The sequence below is a fragment of the Balaenoptera borealis genome, assembly GCF_965194805.1.
Source record: "Balaenoptera borealis genome assembly, chromosome: 8".
Lineage (NCBI taxonomy): Eukaryota > Metazoa > Chordata > Mammalia > Artiodactyla > Balaenopteridae > Balaenoptera > Balaenoptera borealis.
The window spans coordinates 73,581,749-73,604,120 of NC_138865.1; the positions used below are offsets into that span (position 1 = coordinate 73,581,749).

Sequence of the window (22,372 nt, forward strand, 5' to 3'; positions counted from 1 at the left end):
ATCCTCAGCTTACCCAGTCACCAACTACCCTAAAATAACCTCTCCACCTCAAGAGGCCCTCAAAATGCAAGATGGCGGCACAAGAATAGGAGATGACATTATCAGCATTATTTATGGCAGGGTGGAAATCCAACGTGTTAGACCAAACAAGCTGAGCTTGTCACGTTTCTTTTGTGTGTTGGAATGCTGATAGACAACTGCCAAACAGATCTGAGGTTTGAGGCCATAGTTTGAATCTAGTAAATAGCTGACTGGCTTTGTGGCTCTTTTATCAGAACAACATGTGGTCTGGCCAGTATTCTAAGTGTAGAAAGAGTTCTAAGATAGGAATAACCTAGTGGCCTGCTGTTGTCCAGAACATCTTTAGCATTTCACTTAACCCACTGTGGCAGTTCACAGATTTGTTTGGAATGTCCAAAAGGAGCCAGGAAGCTTTATCCAGTGGAACTTTCTGCAATGAGGAAATGTTACATATCTGCCATAACCAGCTCACTTGATCACTGGCTCTATGTGGCTATTACGCACTTGAAATGTGATTAGTGCACCTAAGGAAATGAATTTTAAATTTTATTTAATTTTCATTTAAATAGCCACATGTCCTCGTGGCTACTATAATAAACAGTGCCAATCTGAAAAACAGTAACTCATTATTCCACATCTTCATAATAGATATCTTGATTCCTTCTTCTTTTCTATCAATTATAAATATAGCAAAATTAAAGAATGTTTAGAAAATGAAAGGAAATTCTATTCAATACCCGTAATTTCATGAATCTAACAAAATTGTTATACATTTGGTAAATTTTCAAGGTTTTTTTCTATGTATTTTTAGATGAGTTCTATATAATTTATCTTATTTTATTTTGCTTTATTTTAATTTTATCTATTATAACCAGCTTTTTTTCACTTAACATTATGAGAGGAATATATTTCTCTACTACTAAATAATATTCACAAGCTATCAGAGTTAATGATTGCCTATTTCTTAGATTGTAGCACCATGGTTTGTGTATTTCCTCTGTTTTTGAAATCTTGGGTTCTTTCATTTGTTTGCTTCCTTGCTTGCTTGGTTTTATGGTCATTATAAAATAATGCTGTAGTAAACATGTGAAAGCATGTTTACATTTCTCCTCTTTAAGATATGTTTACCTGCCAAATGTTTGAGTTTTGTTTAGGTAATAAGTTACATGGTGAATCATTTCACTACCACAGAACCATTTTGAAAAAGTACTTTTTCACTATTCATGTCAAAAATAGACTTTAAAGAAGAGAAACGAAAAGAGAGCCAAGTCTTTTCTCGCTGCAGCACAATTAATTCAGTAAATTACGAGACAGATTACTATTCCTTCCCATAGAACAGGAAGAATTGCTGATAAAATGTAACTGTACTCAGGGCTGATGCCATAGACCTCTGCTTTGCAAATGGGGAACAAGTTCCCACGCATAAATCCTATAAGTAAAATATTTTACATAGTCAGATCATCTCTAGAATTTATAAAGATAAGAAAATTAATGGAAGTTAAATTAAAAAAACCCAAAACGCCCTTTTTATTTTGTTCCTTGTAAATATATATAGTTATATATTATTACATCTCCAAACTATCCTTTTTATAATTTAAAGTGATATGAATACAGTCCAAGTAAACTTTCACACATCTTACGATTAGGAGTTATTCTGAAGATATTGGCCTAAGACATTTTATATTTTGCATAGTGATAAACTGTCATGAGATTTTTCAATTTCTTTTTAAATAAATTCTATATTCTGGTGGCTCTGATCATTAAAGAGCAAATAGATCCTATTGATAACACAGATAAATTGAAGACATAGCATACTGAATATTAGAACCTAAAAAAAATCAAATGTTCTCATTATTCATAATTTGGGTTGTACTTTCTGTAATATCTCTTTGTCTTTTTTGAATTAAGATTTGTATTTGAGGGATTGGCCATGGACTGAATGACCTTGTGCTCATTAAACATTAGGTTATACCTGTGAAGCAGCTTTGTAAACTGCAAAGTACAGTGAAAATCTAGTATAAATGTTTTGAAAAGTGCTCTTTGCTCATCCTATACATGAAAAGGAGACTTTTAAATTGGCTTAATGGAAAGAAATCCAAGACTTTTCTCTCTCTCTTTGGCACAGTGAATTTAATAATTTATAGTAGAGATTTATTTTTCCTTCACATACAACAGTAAAAATGTTTGGCCTGATAAAATAACTGCATTTAGGGCTTTTATTAGTGATAACACTCAGGGACATAGATCTTTACTTTGGAAATGGAACTTGGGTCTCCAGATAGCAAATCACTGGGACTTTGTTCACTCTATGAATGAAGCACATTGCCAGAAAGTCACTTCCAAAAAATCAATAGTGTGTTTACACTGGAAATGTTTGTAAAAAAGCTTGGACTGCCATCCACCCTGTATGCACTTTGTGGATTATCTGGGGAAAATATTTAAAAGTTGATTGGTTTTCCTCTGCCACCTAGTTAACTTCTTGCTTTCCTCTCCCAGTGTTTTAAAGAATGCAAACTAAGTTCAGCATTAGTGTACACAACATATCATTGTGAGCTTGATTCTGCTGAAAAAAATAAGAGAAGTAGTCCCAGGGTCATATATAAATGGTTAACCATTACTCATGCCACTGTGATCTGTGGTTCACAGACAATGAAGAGGTGCCTGTAGTTTGCTTCTGCACATCTGTTGTGTCAAGTACATCCCAGGTCGTAAGAGTTTCCAATTTTCAGTTGACAGAACTCACAGTTTTACTTTTCTGAATTGCAGGTGGTTTTCATGAGCCTGTGCAAAAGTTTTTGGGACTGTGGACTTGTAGCCCTGGATGACATTACAATAGAATTGGGAAGCTGCTGGTCTCCAGGTAAGAGGGCGGTCATTTCAGCTTTCTTTTGTCTCCCTGGCCGATTCGTGGCGTGTCCTGTTTCTCTAAGAACATACCACGTACATTTAATCTGTGCTAGTCTGTCCTTTGCTTTTCTTGCCAGAAGTGCCTCTCTCATTTAGAAATGATGCCTTGAATGCAATGTGTGACTTTGTACATATGACTTGACCTCTGTATCTTCATCTATAAGAGAGGTGGTAATACCTACCTGAAAAGTGGGGATAATACACATAAATTCCCTAGTGTAGGACCTGGCACAAAACAGTGCTTTAAAAACAAATGCCTTCTATTATAATTCCTTTTGTTATTATTATTGTTGTTGCCTCATATGCATGCAGATTTTTAAGAAATATTGATGAAATTGTTATTATACATAGACTAGGCTAAACATATCATTTCTAAATGATAATAAGTAAATATTTTCCAAGTGAATTAAATGACAGTGGAACAATGGAGCAAGCATTGATGATAGTGACAAATATTGTGGCTGTGTGTTGGACATTATGTCTAATGAGAAAATTGTGCATACCTCAACCCAAATCACTGGTTTCTCTCTACTAATTACCACTGCATCCTAAGTCTCAGGGTATCCATTTCTTTAACAAACAGGCAAATTGTGGCATCAATTTGGCACCAGAGAATAATCTCCATGTTTATTTAATTAAAAGATAATTTGTTTCTAGTCGATTTGTGTGGCACTGCAAGAACAACATAAAACAAGATAAAAATCTCTACACTCAAGAAGTAGAAAAGGGAATGAGGCTTCATTAGCTTGTAGTGTATATAAAATAAAATGAAGTAAAATAATTATCATGCAAGAGATGGAAAAGATAGGCTGTTTTTTAGAGAATCTAGATGTAGGGAGGTACAACCAAAGAAGTCCCCAGGAAGTTGGGAGGTGACACCACTCTAATAATAATCATTATTACAGTTATTGAAGATAGCACCCAAAGACATAAACATTTGTTTTTGGAAATGGAAAATAAGCCTCCAGGTAGCAAAACACCAAGTTCTAATATATATTTAGCTAATATTTATTGAGAACTTCATGTTCTAAATATTTTACATACATCATCCTATTTAAGCCTCACAACCCCCTGAGGTGGATACCGTTAATATTCCCACATTACAAATAAGAATGCTGAGGCAGAGAAAAATTCAGTAACCTGCTCCACGCATATTAAGCTATGTCTCCAAAATCACATTTAATTCTTTCACATTCCCCCCCTCCTCCAAAGCAGCTATAGAGTTGCTCTGAGGATTCCCTTCACTCATTCTGGATTTCTGAAGAAAGCTCCTGCATACCGTTTTATTATTTTTATGTTTCCATAAAGGCAACGTACCTCCAATTTTCAGAGCTTTATAAGCTCATTCACACAAATAAATTCACAAGTCAGAGAAAGTGTCTTTCTCAAAGTATTCCCATACTTTTGGATCTAGATTTCTGATTGTTCTCTGCCTCTCTGGCAGAACCTAGGGTGGAGTCCAGCCTCTAGCTGGAGACACCAGTGTGGCTTAGGTGGGCTTCTGGTGAGGGGGCTGCCTCTTCATGTGGGACGTGTGGCCAGACGACACCCATACGTGCAGCATGTGCTTCCAGTGAGCCTTGGAATACGTATTCATTGAAAGAGCCTCAGCAATCCCAACACCTGCTGTTTCCTTGCAGAGAAGCTTCCAACTCCACCTGGAGAGTGTACTTTCGAACAAGATGAATGTGCATTTACTCAGGAGAGAAGGAACCGGAGCAGCTGGCACAGGAGGAGGGGAGAAACTCCTACCTCCTACACAGGACCAAAGGGAGATCACACCACTGGGGTAGGTGAGTTATGCCACATGGTGCTGTTTCCTAAGGAAACCAGAAATAGCATTCTAGGGGTCATTTACTGCATTTTGAAATGGGAAAAATGATGTGTCTAGAATGAACTGCACGTGGGATGCTACACATGTAGGGTAGGTAATTCAGTATGTGCATTTAAAATCATTCTTTCTGTTTATTACATTGCTTATATATCTTGCTGCAAAAAGGATTTAAAGAGCTTACAAAGATATGCACACAAAGATAATTTAATTAGAGGTAGGTTTAAAAATAAAAGAGAGATGGACAAAAATGAAAAAAAGTATATGATGATCTAAACTTAAGCCCAGGACTGAGACCTAGTATAGAAATATGCTGGCAGACAGGGGAGGAGATATATCAGTTTGAGTCCTCACTTTCTAGAAACTGAAAAAGATGGAAAACTCATCTGTAAAACATGATTTACAGTGTTCTTAGGATAGAAACAGATGAAGCAGTCCATCAATGGGTGGAAGCAATAAGGAGGTGCATTTTCTGTAGAAAATGTATAAACTACAATAAACTAGGCTAAAAGTTGATCTACTTCTTATTATCACCATGTGTCAGCAATTGTAAACAATGTCAGTGATAAAAATACTCCCTAAAGAATAGACCTTTCTCACTGACCCTCTCAATTTTACTTGGTATACCAGTTGGATAACAGCACATCATTTGGTCCAGAAAAAAAGAACTATCCCTGGTACTAAGATTATAGAGATATTTCCTGAAGGGTCCTTACAGAGAGTTGCATAGTGCTGTTTCTTATGGTCTACCTCAAGATAAGTCTAGGGAATAACACCACAGAGCAACCTATAGCACAACCTATTTATTGAATTGGCTTAATTTGGTAGGGTGCAATCAGGAACAGCTTTGTTTTTTCTTTCCAACACTCTCTTCAAACATACCCTGGAGAATTCTCCCTTCCCCACCCCTTGGCAGATCCCATAGCTTCTCAGTCTGGTTGAGGTATAGGAGCCGTCACACATTCAGGTATGTTAAAAAGTCCAATTCAAATTAAAACTTCAGTTTCTCATTCAATCAAATCATCTTTCTCCCTCAGCATGGGCCTGATTCATAGTTTGGAGATGATAAAAGGGAAGACTCTCTGTGCTTTAACTGTGTTTAACTTCCTCCTCTGCCCCTCATCTTCATGATCATTTAGCCAGGGTGAGTGGAGGAGGGATTAAAAGAAAATAACTTTTAAAATGTTTGGTGCTATTTCAAATTCTTTCTTGGATATTGAATACCTTCTGTTATGACAGATATCTAAATACTGGCTCTTTGGAGAAGGTATCTAAATCCTGCCTCTTTTGCATCTTACCATTTTTGGCACTGTACTCTCTGGCTGATCTCCTATGGCTCTTCCCCTAGCGCTTGCACTACAGAGGTACAACTCACACAGATTTTCTGCTTACGTTCCTCCTGGCAGTTTTGACTTGGGTCCTTTCGAGAGCCTTTGGTTCCAGCCACCTTCCCAGTGAGTATCCATTTGGCCTCGGATCCTAAATGCACCTTTGCCTGACTAAGAAGAAGATGTGCAGCTTGGTCCTCCCACTGACCTCTCTCTCCTTCCTATTGCTTCAGAGAGTCTGGGACAGTGTTGCATCAGTTAGGGATGCTGTTGAAGAGATTCAGCCTTGGTTCGACCAGGTTCCAGCACTGAGTAGAAGATTCTAAGAGAGCTCTAAGAGTGTGTGAGACTATATCTGGAAAGACAAGGAAGTTAAAAGAGATGATAAAAAAGACTTGTATATGTTAGGACTATTTTGGTTGGGAACAGTTTGTTACCCTTTGTAACAGAAAGAAAGGCCATTTCAGGGCTGACTTCAGGCATAGCTTGATGTAGGGGATAAAACTATGTCACTGGGATCAGTCTCTCTCTCCATCTCTCTGCTCTGGTTTTTCTGAGTTGGCTCCAATCTCAGACAGGCTCTCCTCTCATGGTAGCAAGAAGCTACAGCAGCTGCAGCCTCATGGCCTTTCAACACTGAATCTAGTGAAAAGAGATAACTCAAACCAACAAACAAAAAATGAGTCTCATTAGCTCTGATTGGCAGTGTATTGAGGGCAGAGTACTATCAAATTCCTGTTTGAATCCCCACAGGGCTTACTATTGTACCTTATACACTACAGAGGCTCAAAAATGTCCATGGAGTGAATAAATGAAACTACAAGCCTTCACTGATGTATATAAGAATAACTAACCATTTAGTTAGCAAGACCCCTAGAAAATGTGATAATGGGGAGAAACTAAATTACAAGAGGAGTAGAGAAAGATCAAGAATAAATCAGCTTTAGTTCGAGTCCATTGTAATCACGATGTTGTCTGTATGTATGTTTTTCTGGGGGAGGGAGTTGACAGCTTTTCTTCCATTTCTCAGGAACACCAAAAAGGCTAGCAACGACAGATCTGAGAAGAGGGCCATGCTGTGGTGGACTACCACAGGGGAATTCTCTGGGTAACAGGCCATGCCATGTCTTAGACACGGAAGAGAGGACAAAACAAAAATAGTGAGCAGTGGAGAGAGGGAGTCTCTGAAAAGGAAGGAGGGTCACCAGGCCTGGTTATAACAGACCCACGAACTATGGTGTCAAGGCTCCCCACTCACTAGGTATGAGACCTTGAGAAAGTTACTTAAAATCTCTAAGTCTCAGTGATGTCATCTAGAAAATGAGAATAATTATAGCTACTTATCTGTTTGCTTACTTCAAAGGATGGTTGAGTTTAAACTTGTTTAACTTGTAGATGACATTCCACCTCCTCCCCATACACAAAATCTATGAAAGTCTTACAAAAGCGCATGCAGTAGAAATTCCATTACTCATCATTTTGCTCCTTTATTTACGTTGCTCCTGGTTTAAGGGCACATGTTAGTTAACTTGGTGTGGCTTTGTTTAAAGAAAATTATATGATTGTGTTTGCTTTGTCTCTTTGAAAACTTTGAAGAATGTTTCAGCTGGCTGGGGTGAAACTTCATAACAAAAATTGTAATGCAAAAACTTCTTAGTGTGTTCAATACTTATTCCAAGAAAATAATTGACACAATGTACAACACAGAGAATTCTGTTTTTGTATTAATTTTTTTCCCAGTAAATTGCTTCAAGGATTTGCCTCCTTCTCCATCCTTCATTTCATCTGTTTCAATGCAAACTTCCTAAAGGTTCTCAAGACACCTTTCAATTTTCTAACCATATAAAATTTTTTACAGATTGTATCTTTTTATTCCTATGTACAACAATGCAGAGGGGTAGCAAATTTTGCTATGTGGTGCCCAGGGTACCTACAGATATAGCACTGGAGTTTTATGTCTTGGTTTTGTTCTTTAAGTTACTTTAACAGTTATTCTACTGGGGAAATAATAATATCTAGTGATCATTTATGGAGCGTTTACCACATGCAGGCACTGTGCTGGGACCTTTATATCCTGTCTTAGTCAGTTTGAGTTGCTATAACAAAAATACCATAGACTGAGAGGCTTAAATAATAAACATTTATTTCCCACAGTTCTGAAGGCTGAGAAGTTCAAGATCAAGGTGCTGGCAGATTCGGAGTCTGGTGAGGGCCCACCTCCTGGTTCATAGACAGCAGTCTTCTTGCTGTGTCCTCACATGGCAGAAGAGGCAAGGGAGCTCTCTGAAGACTCTTATAAGGGCACTAATCCCATCTATGAGAGCTTGGCCCTCATGACCTAATCACCTCCCAAAGAGCCTACCTCCAATTACCATCATATTGGGGATTAGGATCTCAACATATAAATTTCAGTAAATAAACATTCAGTTGATAACACATCCTTACCACAACTTGTAAAGTATGTGAAAGTGCCCATTTTTCATATGAGAAAACTGAAGGTTGGAGAAGTGCCTTTCCAGGGCCACACAGCAATAAGTGGTAGAGTAGGGACTGAATCTCAGGAATGTTGGGCTCTAATGTCCATATTCTTTCCACACTGCCTCACCACCAGAGTTTCCCAGCCTACATGATAGTAAGAGACCACACGTGACCTGGAACAGTTGTGACAGCTTATACGTGAAAAGCACAATTCTTCACATAGCGTAATCTCACCCCTATTACCCTTTACACCAAAGAGGGGTGTCTGCTCTTGGAAAGGAAATATTCAAACTGATGGTAGTTTTAGACATCCACTGAAATGTATCCAGCAGAAAGTATCTAAATTTTTTCTGACCTGTTTCTAGTGTCGGTGAACAAATATTGTCAGTTTAACTCCAGGACTGCAGCCCACACACCCACTGTGTATCCTAAACCTTCAAAGGGTGGCTTCCCCTTTTCCTGGCCTCTAATGGCCTAATGTGGGCTGATATATTGGCTCTCAGATTACAGTATGACAAGGATCACCCATTCAAAAATTAAAGCATAAGCAATTAAAGGCCCTTTAAACAATTGTTTATTTGTTAAAACCACCAGTGTCATAAGCTACATGTGCATAATGTAAGATGAAACATCTTAGAACTGGGGGCAACCATAAATGTTATTTAGTGTAGGGTCTCTACGATCTTGATTTATTCCATATTTTCTGAGGACCCACTATGCATTAGGCACCACATAATTGCCGCAGAATTACAATAAGTAAGGTAATAACAGTAAAGTTCTAGAGATGATGGAACCACGCAGAGAGGAACAGTTAGCTCTCCTTGGAAGCGTCTTAAAGAATGAGTGGGAATTCATCAAGAAGAACATCAGGGGGTGGGGAAGCATTTCAGGATGAGGGGATGACAGGTGCAAAGCATGGAGCCATTAAGCAGTATGGCAGCTTCAGGGAACTGCAAGTGATTCTACCTGGCTGCCATGTAGGATACTGTCAACCAGAATTCCCAAGATAGTGAAGTCTGAGATATAGGCTTGTATGCAGGTAGTACATTTGGAGATGTGATCCCAAGGAGTACAAGTGTGGGGCAAAGGCATCAAAGCAGGGAAAGAGGGAGAGCTGATACGAGGATCCATCCCTGACTTGGCCACTGCTGTGACCATCTGGCTGCTTGATCTGGTGGGAACAGCTGAGAAACCATGTTGAAGTATGTCTCAGAGCCATCACCCAGGGGAAGAAAGGGAGAAGCATTTGTCCACAGGTTCCCTTCCTGCACTGGCCAAAGATAAGTGTCCATTCAGCATTGGCTACTCACTCTTCCCTTATTTCTAGGTTACATTTGCATGGGTGCTGAGTGATTCTGCCGAGGGCCAAGCCCAAAATGACTGCACAAAACTCAGCATCAAATACAGGAAGTAACAGGCAGTAGGCATGGGCCTAAGACAAGGCATCTATCAGGTGCATCTGAGTGAAACTGCTTAAAGACTGTGTAGAATTAGTTGTAGTAATGGTAACTAGAATAAGAGACCAGTGAGACAGAAAATCTGTAGTAGTGAACAGAAGCATCTCGTATGGGCACATCTAGGAAAGTGGTGGGAGATGACAGTGGACAGTCAGATGAGAACCAGATCACCAAGAGCCTCGTCTACATGTTAAGGAATTTGCATGTTCACTCTTTGTAGAAAAAGCATTCATTGAAAGGCTTTAAATGGACCATTTTAGTGGTCCCAAAGCAAAATGATGAAGCTTTCCTTGATAGTTTTCCCAATAGACATCATAGTAGGCACCACTTTCTTAGCCATCCTGCTTAAGGGCTTTACATCTAACACTATCCTGAACATCTGTCTAAGTGATCACAAAGGTCTGGGAAAATGAGAAGCAGTTCCATCTCAGAAAAAGGCTTGAAACCCTTCTCTAGTGGCTCCCTCATAAAGATGAAGGTAGACAGAGGCAAATTGGGGACGAGAGCCAGGACTCAAACACAGTTCTCTTGATGCCGCCTTCAGCTCAGGTGATACGTAAGGTGAGGTCTTGGGCATTTATATTCAGATCAGCTTGAAAAGCAACAGGCCAATACCATGAATGAATGACTTTTGCTGAATGTTGTACAATATGAAAGAGTATCAGCTTCATAAATCAGAGGCCAGGTTTCAAAAACATTATAAGAAAAAGGATTATCACATCTAACTCCTTTATTAGGATTAGAATTGGTTCTATATCAGGTAGCTTTTAGTGTATAGCAAACACCCCAAAACTTAGTGGCTTAAGATAATAACCACTTATTTCACTCACTATTCTGCAAGGTGGCAATTTGATCTGGGCTGAGCTGGGCAGTTCAGTTCTTGGTTGGGCTCATTCATGCATCTGAAGCCATCTGCCAGGTTAGTGAGGAGCTGGCTAGTTTAGGGGGGGCCTCAACTGGGATAACTTGTTCTGCTAGGTCAGATTCAAAGAGTGAGGAAATGGACTCTATCTCTTGATGGGAGGAGCTGCTGGATATAGGGAAGGAATAATTATGGCTATTTTTGCAAACAATCTACCATAGATTATATCAACCTTCAAAATGGTCCCTCCTGAACGGGTTATTATTGTGGAATCTTGTAAAGTCGCTTGCATTGATGGTAGAAGTGCTAAATTTAGCAAGTAAAAGTATGTGACACCCAGTTAAATTTGAATTTCAGATAAACAATGAATAATATTTAGTAGAAGTATGTCCAGATTTTGGACATATTTTTGAGCGCAAGTCATGGAAACAAAGAACATTAAAACCAGAAAGGACCTTAGAAAACACATGGCCCGGAGGTTGCAAATTCAGATGCAGTCATGTGTTAGGAAACCATGTCTTTAGCAGGAGAGCTGTTATGTAACAGAGTGTGGTGGGGACTGTGGTTTGCTGATGTATGTGCATCATCTAAAGGTACTCAAAATCAAGATTTACGAAATTATTGTGATACCTAGATAAGTATCTGCAACCAAGTTTAGCTCAGATGCTCCCAGGTTTTACCTCCTAACTGAGGTTATTTGATTCAACAAACTGACATAGCTAATTAAAGGGGAGTCTAGGACTGGAACCAGACGATCATGACACCCAGTTTTGCACTCTCTTCCTGCACTGAGATGCTTTTCCTTTAGCCTTACTTTGACAACTACTCAGTATTAGTTTAGAACTTGGATTGTAATCCAGGACCCCTAAATACCCATCCAGGGATCTCCTAGATACTGCTAGAAAAGTACATTGCTATTCATTTTTTCAAAGTAAAATACTTACTGAAGTATAACATGTACATAGAAAAGTACTGCAAATTTCCCTCTAAATGCAGTTTTAGCTGTAACCCACATGTTTTAATAAGTTGTTTTTTCCCTCTCATTCAGTTCAAAATATTTTCTCATTTCCATTTTGCTTTTTTCTTTTATGCATAGGTTATTTATAAGTGTATTGCTTAATTTCTAAATATTTGGGAATTTTCTAGTTACTGTTTTTAATTTGTTTCTAGATAATCCGACTATGCTCAGAGAACATACCCTTAATGATTGCAATCCTTTGCAATTTGTTGAAATGCCCAAAAAAGGGTCAATTTAGGTAAATGTTCTTTATGTGTTAGAAAATAATGTATATTTTGTTGTTGTATGAAGTGGTCTGTAAATGTTGACTGAATCAAGCTTGTAATCCTCTTCCTATTTTCTATATTTTTACTGATTTTTATCTGTTCAGTTGAGAGGTGTATTAGTTTCCTATTATGATTGTGAATTTATTTCTCCTTTCAGTTCTATCAATTCTTGCTTGTATATATTTTGAACCTATAGTATTAGGCATATAGAAATTGTATTTTTTAAACCCCAGAAGATATGCCTGGTTTGGTTTCTTCTATATTTATTCACTTATTTCTCCATTCCATTAGTATTCATTCCTTCCTGCATTTCCATGTTTCTCTCTTGAATTTTTTTTTTTTTTAGGAAATATTTCTCTTCTGCCAGAAGTATTTTCTTCTGCATCTAGTGTTTTGTTTTGTTTTGTTTTTGGTTTGGGGTTTTGTGTGTGTGTGTGTGTGTGTGTGTGTGTGTGTGTGTGTGTAAGTCCACTGCTGATGAATTCTCTCAGTTTTTGTTTGTCTGAGAATGTCTTTATTTTTCCTTTACATTTGAAGGATGTTTTTGCTGAGAATAGAATTCTAAGTTGACAATCATTTTTTTAATCAGACCTTTAAAGATGTCATTCAGTTGTCTTCTGGCTTCCATCATTTCTATTGAGTCAGTTTTCAGTCATATAGTTAGTTGTTCCTTTGAAAGTGTACTTTTATTCTCTGGATGCTTTTAATATTTTCTCCTCATGTTTTGTTTCCAGCATTTTAAAATGATTTGCATGTGTGTAGTCTTCTTTGTAGTTATTCTGTTTGGGGTTCATTAAACTTCCTTAATCTTTAGGTTGAGTTTTCAAAAATTCTTGACCTTTATCTTGTCAAATATTGCTTCTGCCCTACTCTATCTCCTCTCTTCCTGAGATTCCAATTACATGTACATTAAAAGAGCTCACCATGTATTATATATCCTTTATGCTCTTTTACAAAGATTTTCTTTCTTTTTGTTCTCCATTCTTCAGTTTGGATATTTTCTATTGACCTATTTTTTTTTAGTTTGCAAGTCTTTTTTGCTGTGTCCAGTATGCTGTTAAATTCAATGATTGATTACTTAATTTTAGTAATTCTATTTTTCAGTTACAAAATTTCCATTTTTTTAAATATTAGCTTTATTAAGATAGAATACACACACTATACAATTCACTCTTTTAAAGTATACAATTCTGTGGTGCTTAGCATATTCACAAAGTTGTGCAACCATCACCACTATCTAATTCCAGAACATTATTATCACCTCAGAAAGCAACCTTGTATACATTAGCACTCACTCCCATTCCCTCCCCAACTCTTGCCACCCCCATCCCTAGATAATTACTAATCTACTTTCTGTCCCTATGTATTTGCCTATTCTGGATCTTTAATATAAATGCAATTATACAACATGTAGTTTTTTATTGGCTTCTTTCACTTAGCATAATGTTTTCAAGGTTCATCCTAGTAGCATGAATCAGCACTTCATTTGGTTTTATTGTGATTATATTCCAATGCATGGAAATACCACATTTTGTTTATCCATTATTTAGTTGATGAACATTTTGTTTATTTCTACTTTTTGGCTATTATGAATAATGATGCTATGGTATTTGCATGCAGGATTTTGTGTGAATATAAGTTTTCATTTCTCTTGGTTGTATTGGATCATATGGTAACTTTATATTTAAACACTGAGGAATTGCCAGACTATTTTGCAAAGTGACTGCACAATTTTACATTTCCACAAGCAGTGTGTGAAGGTTTCAATTTCTCCATATCCTTATCATACTTGTTGGTTTCTCGTTTTGATTATACCCATCTTAATGGATATGAGGTGGTATCTCATTGTTTAATGTCTGTTTTGTCAAATATTACTATAGCCACTCCATTTCTATTTTGGGTACTGTGTGAGTGACATATCTTTTTCCAGCCTTTTACTTTCAACTTATTTGTGTCTTTGAATCTAATGTGTGTCTCTTGGAGGTAGCATATAATTGAATCTTTTGAAATCCATTTTACCCATCTCTACTTTTTGATTAGAGTGTTTAGTCCATTTACATTTAATGTGATTACTAATAAGGTAGAATTTATGTCTGCCTTTTTTCTATTTGTTTTCTGTATTGTATGTATTACAGGTTTTTTTTGTTCCTTTATTCCTCTATTACTGCCTTCTTTTGTGTTTAATAGATATTTTCTAAGATAACATTTTAATCTCCTTATTGTTTGTTTTACTATATATTTTAAAAGTTATTTTCTTAGTATTGCCCTAAAGATTAACATTAACATCTTAAGACAATCTAGTTTATATTTAACATTGACTTAATTTTTTCATGGTATACAAAACCACCTCCTTCCTTGTCATGATTGTCATGTACATGATATCTTTTACATTATAAGCCCATAGACATGATTTTTAAGTTATTGCTTTATGCAGTTTTCTTTTAAATCAGATATTTTAAAAAGAGAAACAAAAATGCATTTATTCTGTCTTTTATATATACCTATATAGTTACCTTTATCAGTGCCCTTTCTTTCTTCATGTGGATTGAGTTATTGTCTAGTGTCCTTTCATTTCAGCTTGAAGGATTCCCTTTAGTAGCTAGTGATGAATTCAGTATTTGTTTGTCTGGGAATGTCTTAAATTCTCCTTTGCTTTTAAAGGATAGTTTTTCTTGATATAGAATTCTTGGTTTTCTTTCAGCACTTTTGAATTATGTCATCTCACTGCTTTCTGGTCTCTTATGTTTTCTGAGGAGGAGTCACATATTAATCTTACTGAGGATCCCTTGTACATAATGAGTTACTTGAGTCACTTTTCTCTTGCTTTCCAAGTTTTCTTTGTCTTTGTCTTTCAGCAGTTAACTGTGATTTTTCTAGGTGTATGTCTCCTTGAGTTTATCCACTTAGAGTTGTTTGACCTTCTTGGGTGTGTAGATTAACATTTTTCATCAGGTTTGGAATATTTTTAGGCGTTATATTTTTAAAATGTCCTTTTTGCCCCTTCCTCTCTTTCCTTCCTTCTGAGACTCCCATTGTGCATTTGGTAATACACTTGATGCTGTCCCACCAACCTCTGAAGCTCTGTTCATTTTTCTTCATTCCTTTTCCTTCGTTCCTCAGATTGGATAATCTCAGTTTACCTGTCTTCGAGTTTACTGCTTCTTTCATCTGCTAATTCCAATCTGTTGTTGAGCCTCTCTTGTGAATTTTTCATTTCCGTTATTGTGCTTTTCAAATCCATAATTCCTAGTTGGTTTTTTGTAAATTTTCTTTTTAATCATACTCTCTATTTGGTGAGACATCACTCTCATACTTTCTTTTAATTCTTCAGACAGAGTTTCTTTTAATTTCTTGCACATATGTATAATAGCTGACTTAAAGGCTTTGTCTAGTAAGTTCAGTTATAGGCTTCCTTAGAGACAGTTTCTATTGACAGCTTTTTATCTTGTGTATGAGCCACAGTTTCCTGTTTCTTTATGTGTCTCATAATTTTTGTTGAAAACTGGTTATTTTTAATACTGCAATGTGACAGCTTCCCCTCCTCCCAACATTTTGTTATCGTTGTTGTTATTGCTGTTGTTCCTGCTACTTGTTTGTTTAGTGACTTTCCTGAACTAATTATATAGAGTCTGTATTCTTTGTTGTGTGTGGCCACTGAAAAATATGCTCAGCTTAACCAACAACTAACGATTGAAGAGAGATTTTTCTTAAATGACTTGAACCAGTACATCTCCCAGCCCTTGCAAAGGTTCTCTATGTTTGTATTGGGGCATGGTTTCAATGCTCAAGTAGACAGTTTACATCTCTGCTAGCCTTCACTTTTTTCTTGTTCAGAGACTCAAAGTCAGCCAGCTTAGGACCTTCTCAGTTCTCTCCTGGGTATGTGCATATCTCTGCACATGTGCATCGTTTTCTAGATTGACAAGAATATTTTGGAGTTTTGCAAAGCCCCCCACAGACATACCATTCCCTAATTTTTTCTTGAAAATTTTTTTGTCAGCCTTTTGTTAGCTTCCATTGTTAATAGCACCTTAGGCAATTGCAATGTTAAACAATTGTTTGATTGTTCTTGGCAAATGCCCGTGAGATAAGGCTGTTCATACAGAATAAGGTTTACCTCAGTCAGGTTAAATAAAGACAAGGTGTGAGAATGAAACTTGCCAAGCAGGTCAAGTAATGACAGTTTTCTGTATGTATGTATGTATGTGTGAATATATATCTATATAGTATATAGATATATAGATATGGCACTGGAATGCTGTTCAGCATAAAAAAGAATGAAATCTTGCCATTTGCGACAACATGGGTGGACATTGGTTGCATTTTGCGAAGTGAAATAGGTTAGAGAAAGAGAGACAAATGCCATATGCGCTCACTTACATGTGGAATCTAAAAACAAAACAAAACGCCGAATTCATAGATATATAGATAGATTGATGTTTGCCAGAGGTGGGGTGTGGGGGGTGGGTGAAATGGGTGAAGTGGTCAAAAGTTATCAACTTCCAGCTACAAAATAAAGTCATGGATATGTAATGTACAGTATGGTGACTATAGTTAGTAATGCTGTATTGCATGTTTGAAAGTTGTTAAGAGAATAGGTCTTAAAAGTCCTCATCACAAAACACACATACATAGTTTGTAACTGTGTGTGGTGATGGATGTTAACTAGACTTGCTGGGGTGATCATTTTTAAATATATACAAATATCGAATCATTATGTTGTACACCTGAAACTAATATAATGTTTATTGACAGTTGTATCTCAATTTTAAAAAAAGGAAAAAAAGAATTTGGGGTAGTCTTAGTCTTGGGAAGGCAGAGGAGAGGAAGGGTATTGCTTTGCTAAATGTGGATAACTTTAAATGTTTTGCCTTATCTTTTCAATCTATCCTCTATTGTTGAGACCAGTAAGGAAATGTAAAACCTCAAAATGAAATTTTAAACAGCAATTCCAATGGAGTAAAAAAGACTTTGTTGTATAGTCACGACTTAGCTCGCCATTTCCTTGGAGGGAGGACTACTGGCTGTTCTATTTCTGAAGAGGAGAGAGTAGAAGGTACACAGCAGAGTCCAGAAGAACTTCCATCCTGGCGGATGAGAGACTCCCTCTTGCGAGAGCACCGGAATCACAACCAACTGCTGAACAATCATCGTCAGAAAGACACTGGAACTCACCAAAAAAGATACCCCACATCCAAAGACAAAGGAGAAGCAGCAATGAGATGGTAGCAGGGGCGCAATCACAATGAAATCAAATCCCATAACCACTGGGGGGGTGATTCACAAACTGGAGAATACTTATGCCACAGAAGTCCACCCACTGGAGTAAAGGTTCTGAGCCCCACATCAGGCTTCCCAACCTGGGGGACTGGCAACAGGAGGAGGAATTCCTAGAGAATCAGAGTTTGAAGGCTAGAGGGATTTGATTGCAGGACTTCGGCAGGACTGAGAGAAACAGAGACTCCACTCTTGGAGGGCACACACAAAGTAGTGTGCACATTGGGACCCAGAGGAAAGAGCTGCAACCCCATAGGAGACTGAACCAGACCTATCTGCTAGTGTTGGAGGGTCTCCTGCAGAGGCAGGGGGTGGCTGTGGCTCACCACGGGGACAAGGACACTGGCAGCAGAAGTTCTGGGAAGTACACCTTGGCATGAGCCCTCCAAGAGTCCATCATTAGCCCCACCAAAGAGCCGGGTAGGCTCCAGTGCTGGGTCGCCTCAGGCCAAACAACCAACAGGAAGGGAACCCAGCCCCACCCATCAGCAGACAAGCGGATTAAAGTTTTACTGAGCTCTGCCCACCAGAGCAACAGCCAGCTCTACCCACCACCAGTCCCTCCCATCAGGAAGCTTGCACAAGCCTCTTAGATAGCCTCATCCACCAGAGGGCAGACAGCAGAAGCAAGAAAAAACTACAGTTCTGCAGCCTGTGGAACAAAAACCACATTCACAGAAAAATAGACAAAATGAAAAGGCAGAGGACTATGCACGAGATGAAGGAACAAGATAAAACCCCAGAAAAACAACTAAGTGAAGTGGAGATAGGCAATCTTCCAGAAAAAGAATTCAGAATAATGATAGTGAAGATGATCCAGGACCTCGGAAAAAGAATGGAGGCAAGATCAAGAAGATGCAAGAAATGTTTAATGAAGACCTAGAAGAATTAAAGAACAAAAAAACAGAGATGAACAGTACAATAACTGAAATGAAAAATACACAAGAAGGAATCAATAGCAGAATAACTGAGGCAGAAGAACGGATAAGTGACCTGGAAGACAGAATGGTGGAATTCACTGCTGCAGAACAGAATAAAGAAAAAAGAATGAAAAGAAATGAAGACAGCCTAAGAGACCTCTGGGACAACATTAAATGCAACAACATTCACATTATAGAGGTCCCAGAAGGAGGAGAGAGAGAAAGGACCCGAGAAAATATTTGAAGAGATTATAGTGGAAAACTTCCCTAACAAGGAAAGGAAATAGCCACCAAGTCCAGGAAGCACAGAGAGTCCCAGGCAGTATAAACCCAAGGAGAAACATGCCGAGACACATAGTAAGCAAATGGACAAAAATTAAAGGCAAAGAAAAATTATTGAAAGCAACAAGGGAAAAATGACAAATAACATACAAGGGAACTCCCATAAGGTTAACAGCTGATTTCTCAGCAGAAACTCTACAAGCCAGAAGGGAGTGGCATGATATATTTAAAGTGATGAAAGGGAAGAACCTACAACCAAGATTACTCTACCTGGCAAGGATCTCATTCAGATTCAAGGGAGAAATCAAAAGCTTTACAGACAAGCAAAAGCTAAGAGAATTCAGCACCACCAAACCAGCTCTACAACAAATGCTAACTGAACTTCTCTAAGTAGGAAACACAAGAGAAAAAAAGGACCTACAAAAAGAAACATAGCAATTAAGAAAATGGTAATAGGAAAATACATATCGATAATTACCTTAAATGTGAATGGATTAAATGCTCCAACCAAAAGACACAGGCTTGCTGAATGGATACAAAAATGAGACCCATATATATGCTGTCTACAGGAGACCCACTTCAGACCTAGGGACACATACAGACTGAAAGTGAGGGGATGGAAAAAATATTCCATGCAAATGGAAATCAAAAGAAAGCTGGAGTAGCAATACTCGTATCAGATAAAATAGACTTTAAAATAAAGACTGTTACCAGAGACAAGGAAGGATACTACATAATGATCAAGGGATCAATCCAAGAATAAAGATATAACAATTTATAAATATATATGCACTCAACATAGGAGCACCTCAATACATAAGGCAAATGCTAACAGCTATAAAAGAGGAAATTGACAGTAACACAATAATAGTGAGGAAATTTAACACCTCACTTACACCAAGGGACAGATCATCCAGACAGAAAAATAATAAGGAAACACAAGCTTTAAATGACACAAAAGACCAGATAGAGATAATTGATATTTATAGGACATTCCATCCAAAAACAGCAGATTACACTTTCTTCTCAAGTGCACATGCAACATTCTCCAGGATAGATCACATCTTGGGTCACAAATCAAGCCTTGATAAATTTAAGAAAATTGAAATCATATCAAGCATCTTTTCTGACCACAATGCTATGAGATTAGAAATCAATTACAGGGGAAAAAAGATAAAAAACACAAAGATATGGAGGCTAAACAATACATTACTAAATAACCAAGAGATCACTGAAGAAATCAAAGAGGAAATCACAAAGTACCTAGAAACAAATGACAATGAAAACACGATGATCCAAAACCTATGGGATGCAGCAAAAGCAGTTCTAAGAGGGAAGTTTATAGCAATAAAATCCTACCTCAAGAAACATGAAAAATCTCAAATAAACAATCTAACCTTACACCTAAAGGAACTACAGAAAGAAGTACAAACAAAACCCAAAGTTAGTAGAAGGAAAGAAATCATAAACATCAGAGCAGAAATAAATGAAATAGAAACAAAGAAAACAATAGCAAAGATCAATAAAATAAATAGCAAAGATCAATAAAAAGCTGGTTCTTTGAGAAGATAAACAAAATTGATAAACCTTTAGCCAGACTCATCAAGAAAAAGAGGGAGGGCTTCCCTGGTGGCGCAGTGCTTGAGAATCTGCCTGCCAATGCAGGGGACGCGGGTTCGAGCCCTGGTCTGGGAGGATCCCACATGCCACGGAGCAACTCGGCCCGTGAGCCACAATTACTGAGCCTGCGCGTCTGGAGCCTGTGCTCGGCAGCGGGAGGCCGCGATAGTGAGAGGCCCGCGCACCGCGATGAAGAGTGGCCCCCGCTTGCCACAACTAGAGAAAGCCCTCGCACAGAAATGAAGACCCAGCACAGCCATACCATACATACATACATACATACATAAAAAAAGAAGAATGTAAGCAGACAAGAATAGCATTAAAAAATAAAAAAATAATAATTAAAAAAGAAAAAGAGGGAGAGGACTCAAATCAATAAAATTAGAAATGAAAAAGGAGAAGTTAAAATGGACACCGCAGAAATACAAAGCATCATGAGAGATTACTACAGGCAACTCTATGCCAATAAAATGGACAACCTGGAAGAAATGGACAAATTCTTAGAAAGGTATAACCTTCCAAGACTGAACCAGGAAGAAATAGAAAATAGGAACAGACCAATCACAAGTAATGAAATTGAAACTGTGATTAAAAATCTTCCAACAAACAAAAGTCCAGGACCAGATGGCTTCACAGGCGAATTCTATCAAACATTTAGAGAAGAGCTAACACCTATCCTTCTCAAACTCTTCCAAAATATTGCAGAGGGAGGAACACTCCCAAACTCATTCTACGAGGCCACCATCACCCTGATACCAAAACCAGACAAAGATGTCCCAAAGAAAGAAAACTACAGGCCAATATCACTGATGAACATAGATGCAAAAATCCTCAACAAAATACTAGCAAACAGAATCCAACAGCACATTAAAAGGATCATACACCATGATCAAGTGGGGTTTATCCCAGGAATGCAAGGATTCTTCAATATACGCAAATCAATCAATGTGATACACCTTATTAACAAATTGAAGGAGAAAAACCATATGATCATCTCAATAGATGCAGAGAAAGCTTTCGACAAAATTCAACACCCATTTATGATAAAAGCCCTGCAGAAAGTAGGCATAGAGGGAACTTTCCTCAACATAATAAAGGCCATATATGACAAACCCACAGCCAACATTGTCCTCAATGGTGAAAAACTGAAACCATTTCCACTAAGATCAGGAACAAGACAAGGTTGCCCACTCTCACCACTATTATTCAACATAGTTTTGGAAGTGTTAGCCACAGCAATCAGAGAAGACAAAGAAATAAAAGGAATCCAAATCGGAAAAGAAGAAGTAAAGCTGTCACTATTTGCAGATGACATGATACTATACATAGAGAATCCTAAAGATGCTACCAGAAAACTCCTAGAGCTAATCAATGAATTTGGTAAAGTAGCAGGATACAAAATTAATGCACAGAAATCTCTTGCATTTCTATACACTAATGACGAAAAATCTGAAAGTGAAATTAAGAAAACACTCCCATTTACCATTGCAACAAAAAGAATAAAATATCTAGGAATAAACCTACCTAAGGAGACAAAAGACCTGTATGCAGAAAATTATAAGACACTGATGAAAGAAATTAAAGATGATACAAATAGATGGAGAGATATACCATGTTCCTGGATTGGAAGAATCAACATTGTGAAAATGACTCTACTACCCAAAGCAATCTACAGATTCAATGCAATCCCTATCAAACTACCACTGGCATTTTTCACAGAACTAGAACAAAACATTTCACAATTTGTATGGAAACACAGAAGACCCCGAATAGCCAAAGCAATCTTGAGAACGAAAAATGGAGCTGGGGGAATCAGGCTCCCTGACTTCAGACTATATTACAAAGCTTCAGTAATCAAGACAGTTTGGTACTGGCACAAAAACAGAAATATAGATCAATGGAACAGGATAGAAAGCCCAGAGATAAACCCACACACATATGGTCACCTTATCTTTGATAAAGGAGGCAAGCATATACAGTGGAGAAAAGACAGCCTCTTCAATAAGCGGTGCTGGGAAAATTGGACAGGTACATGTAAAAGTATGAAATTAGAACACTCCCTGACACCATACACAAAAATAAACTCAAAATGGATTAAAGACCTA

General features: G+C 37.7%; 1 protein-coding gene across 6 annotated transcripts in view; it reads left to right on the forward strand.

Moving 5' to 3' along the window:
* Positions 1-22,372, forward strand: part of MAMDC2 (MAM domain containing 2) — a 173,945-nt gene that overhangs the window by 134,070 nt on the left and 17,503 nt on the right. For 5 of the 6 annotated variants that reach the window (XM_082403663.1, XM_082403662.1, XM_082403664.1 and 2 more), the window contains exons 11-12: positions 2,788-2,881; positions 4,569-4,721. In XM_082403663.1, coding sequence (XP_082259789.1) covers positions 2,788-2,881; positions 4,569-4,721 — 247 coding nt within the window. The remainder of the gene's footprint in view (positions 1-2,787; positions 2,882-4,568; positions 4,722-22,372) is intronic. The other variant, XM_082403667.1, reaches the window with a different exon arrangement.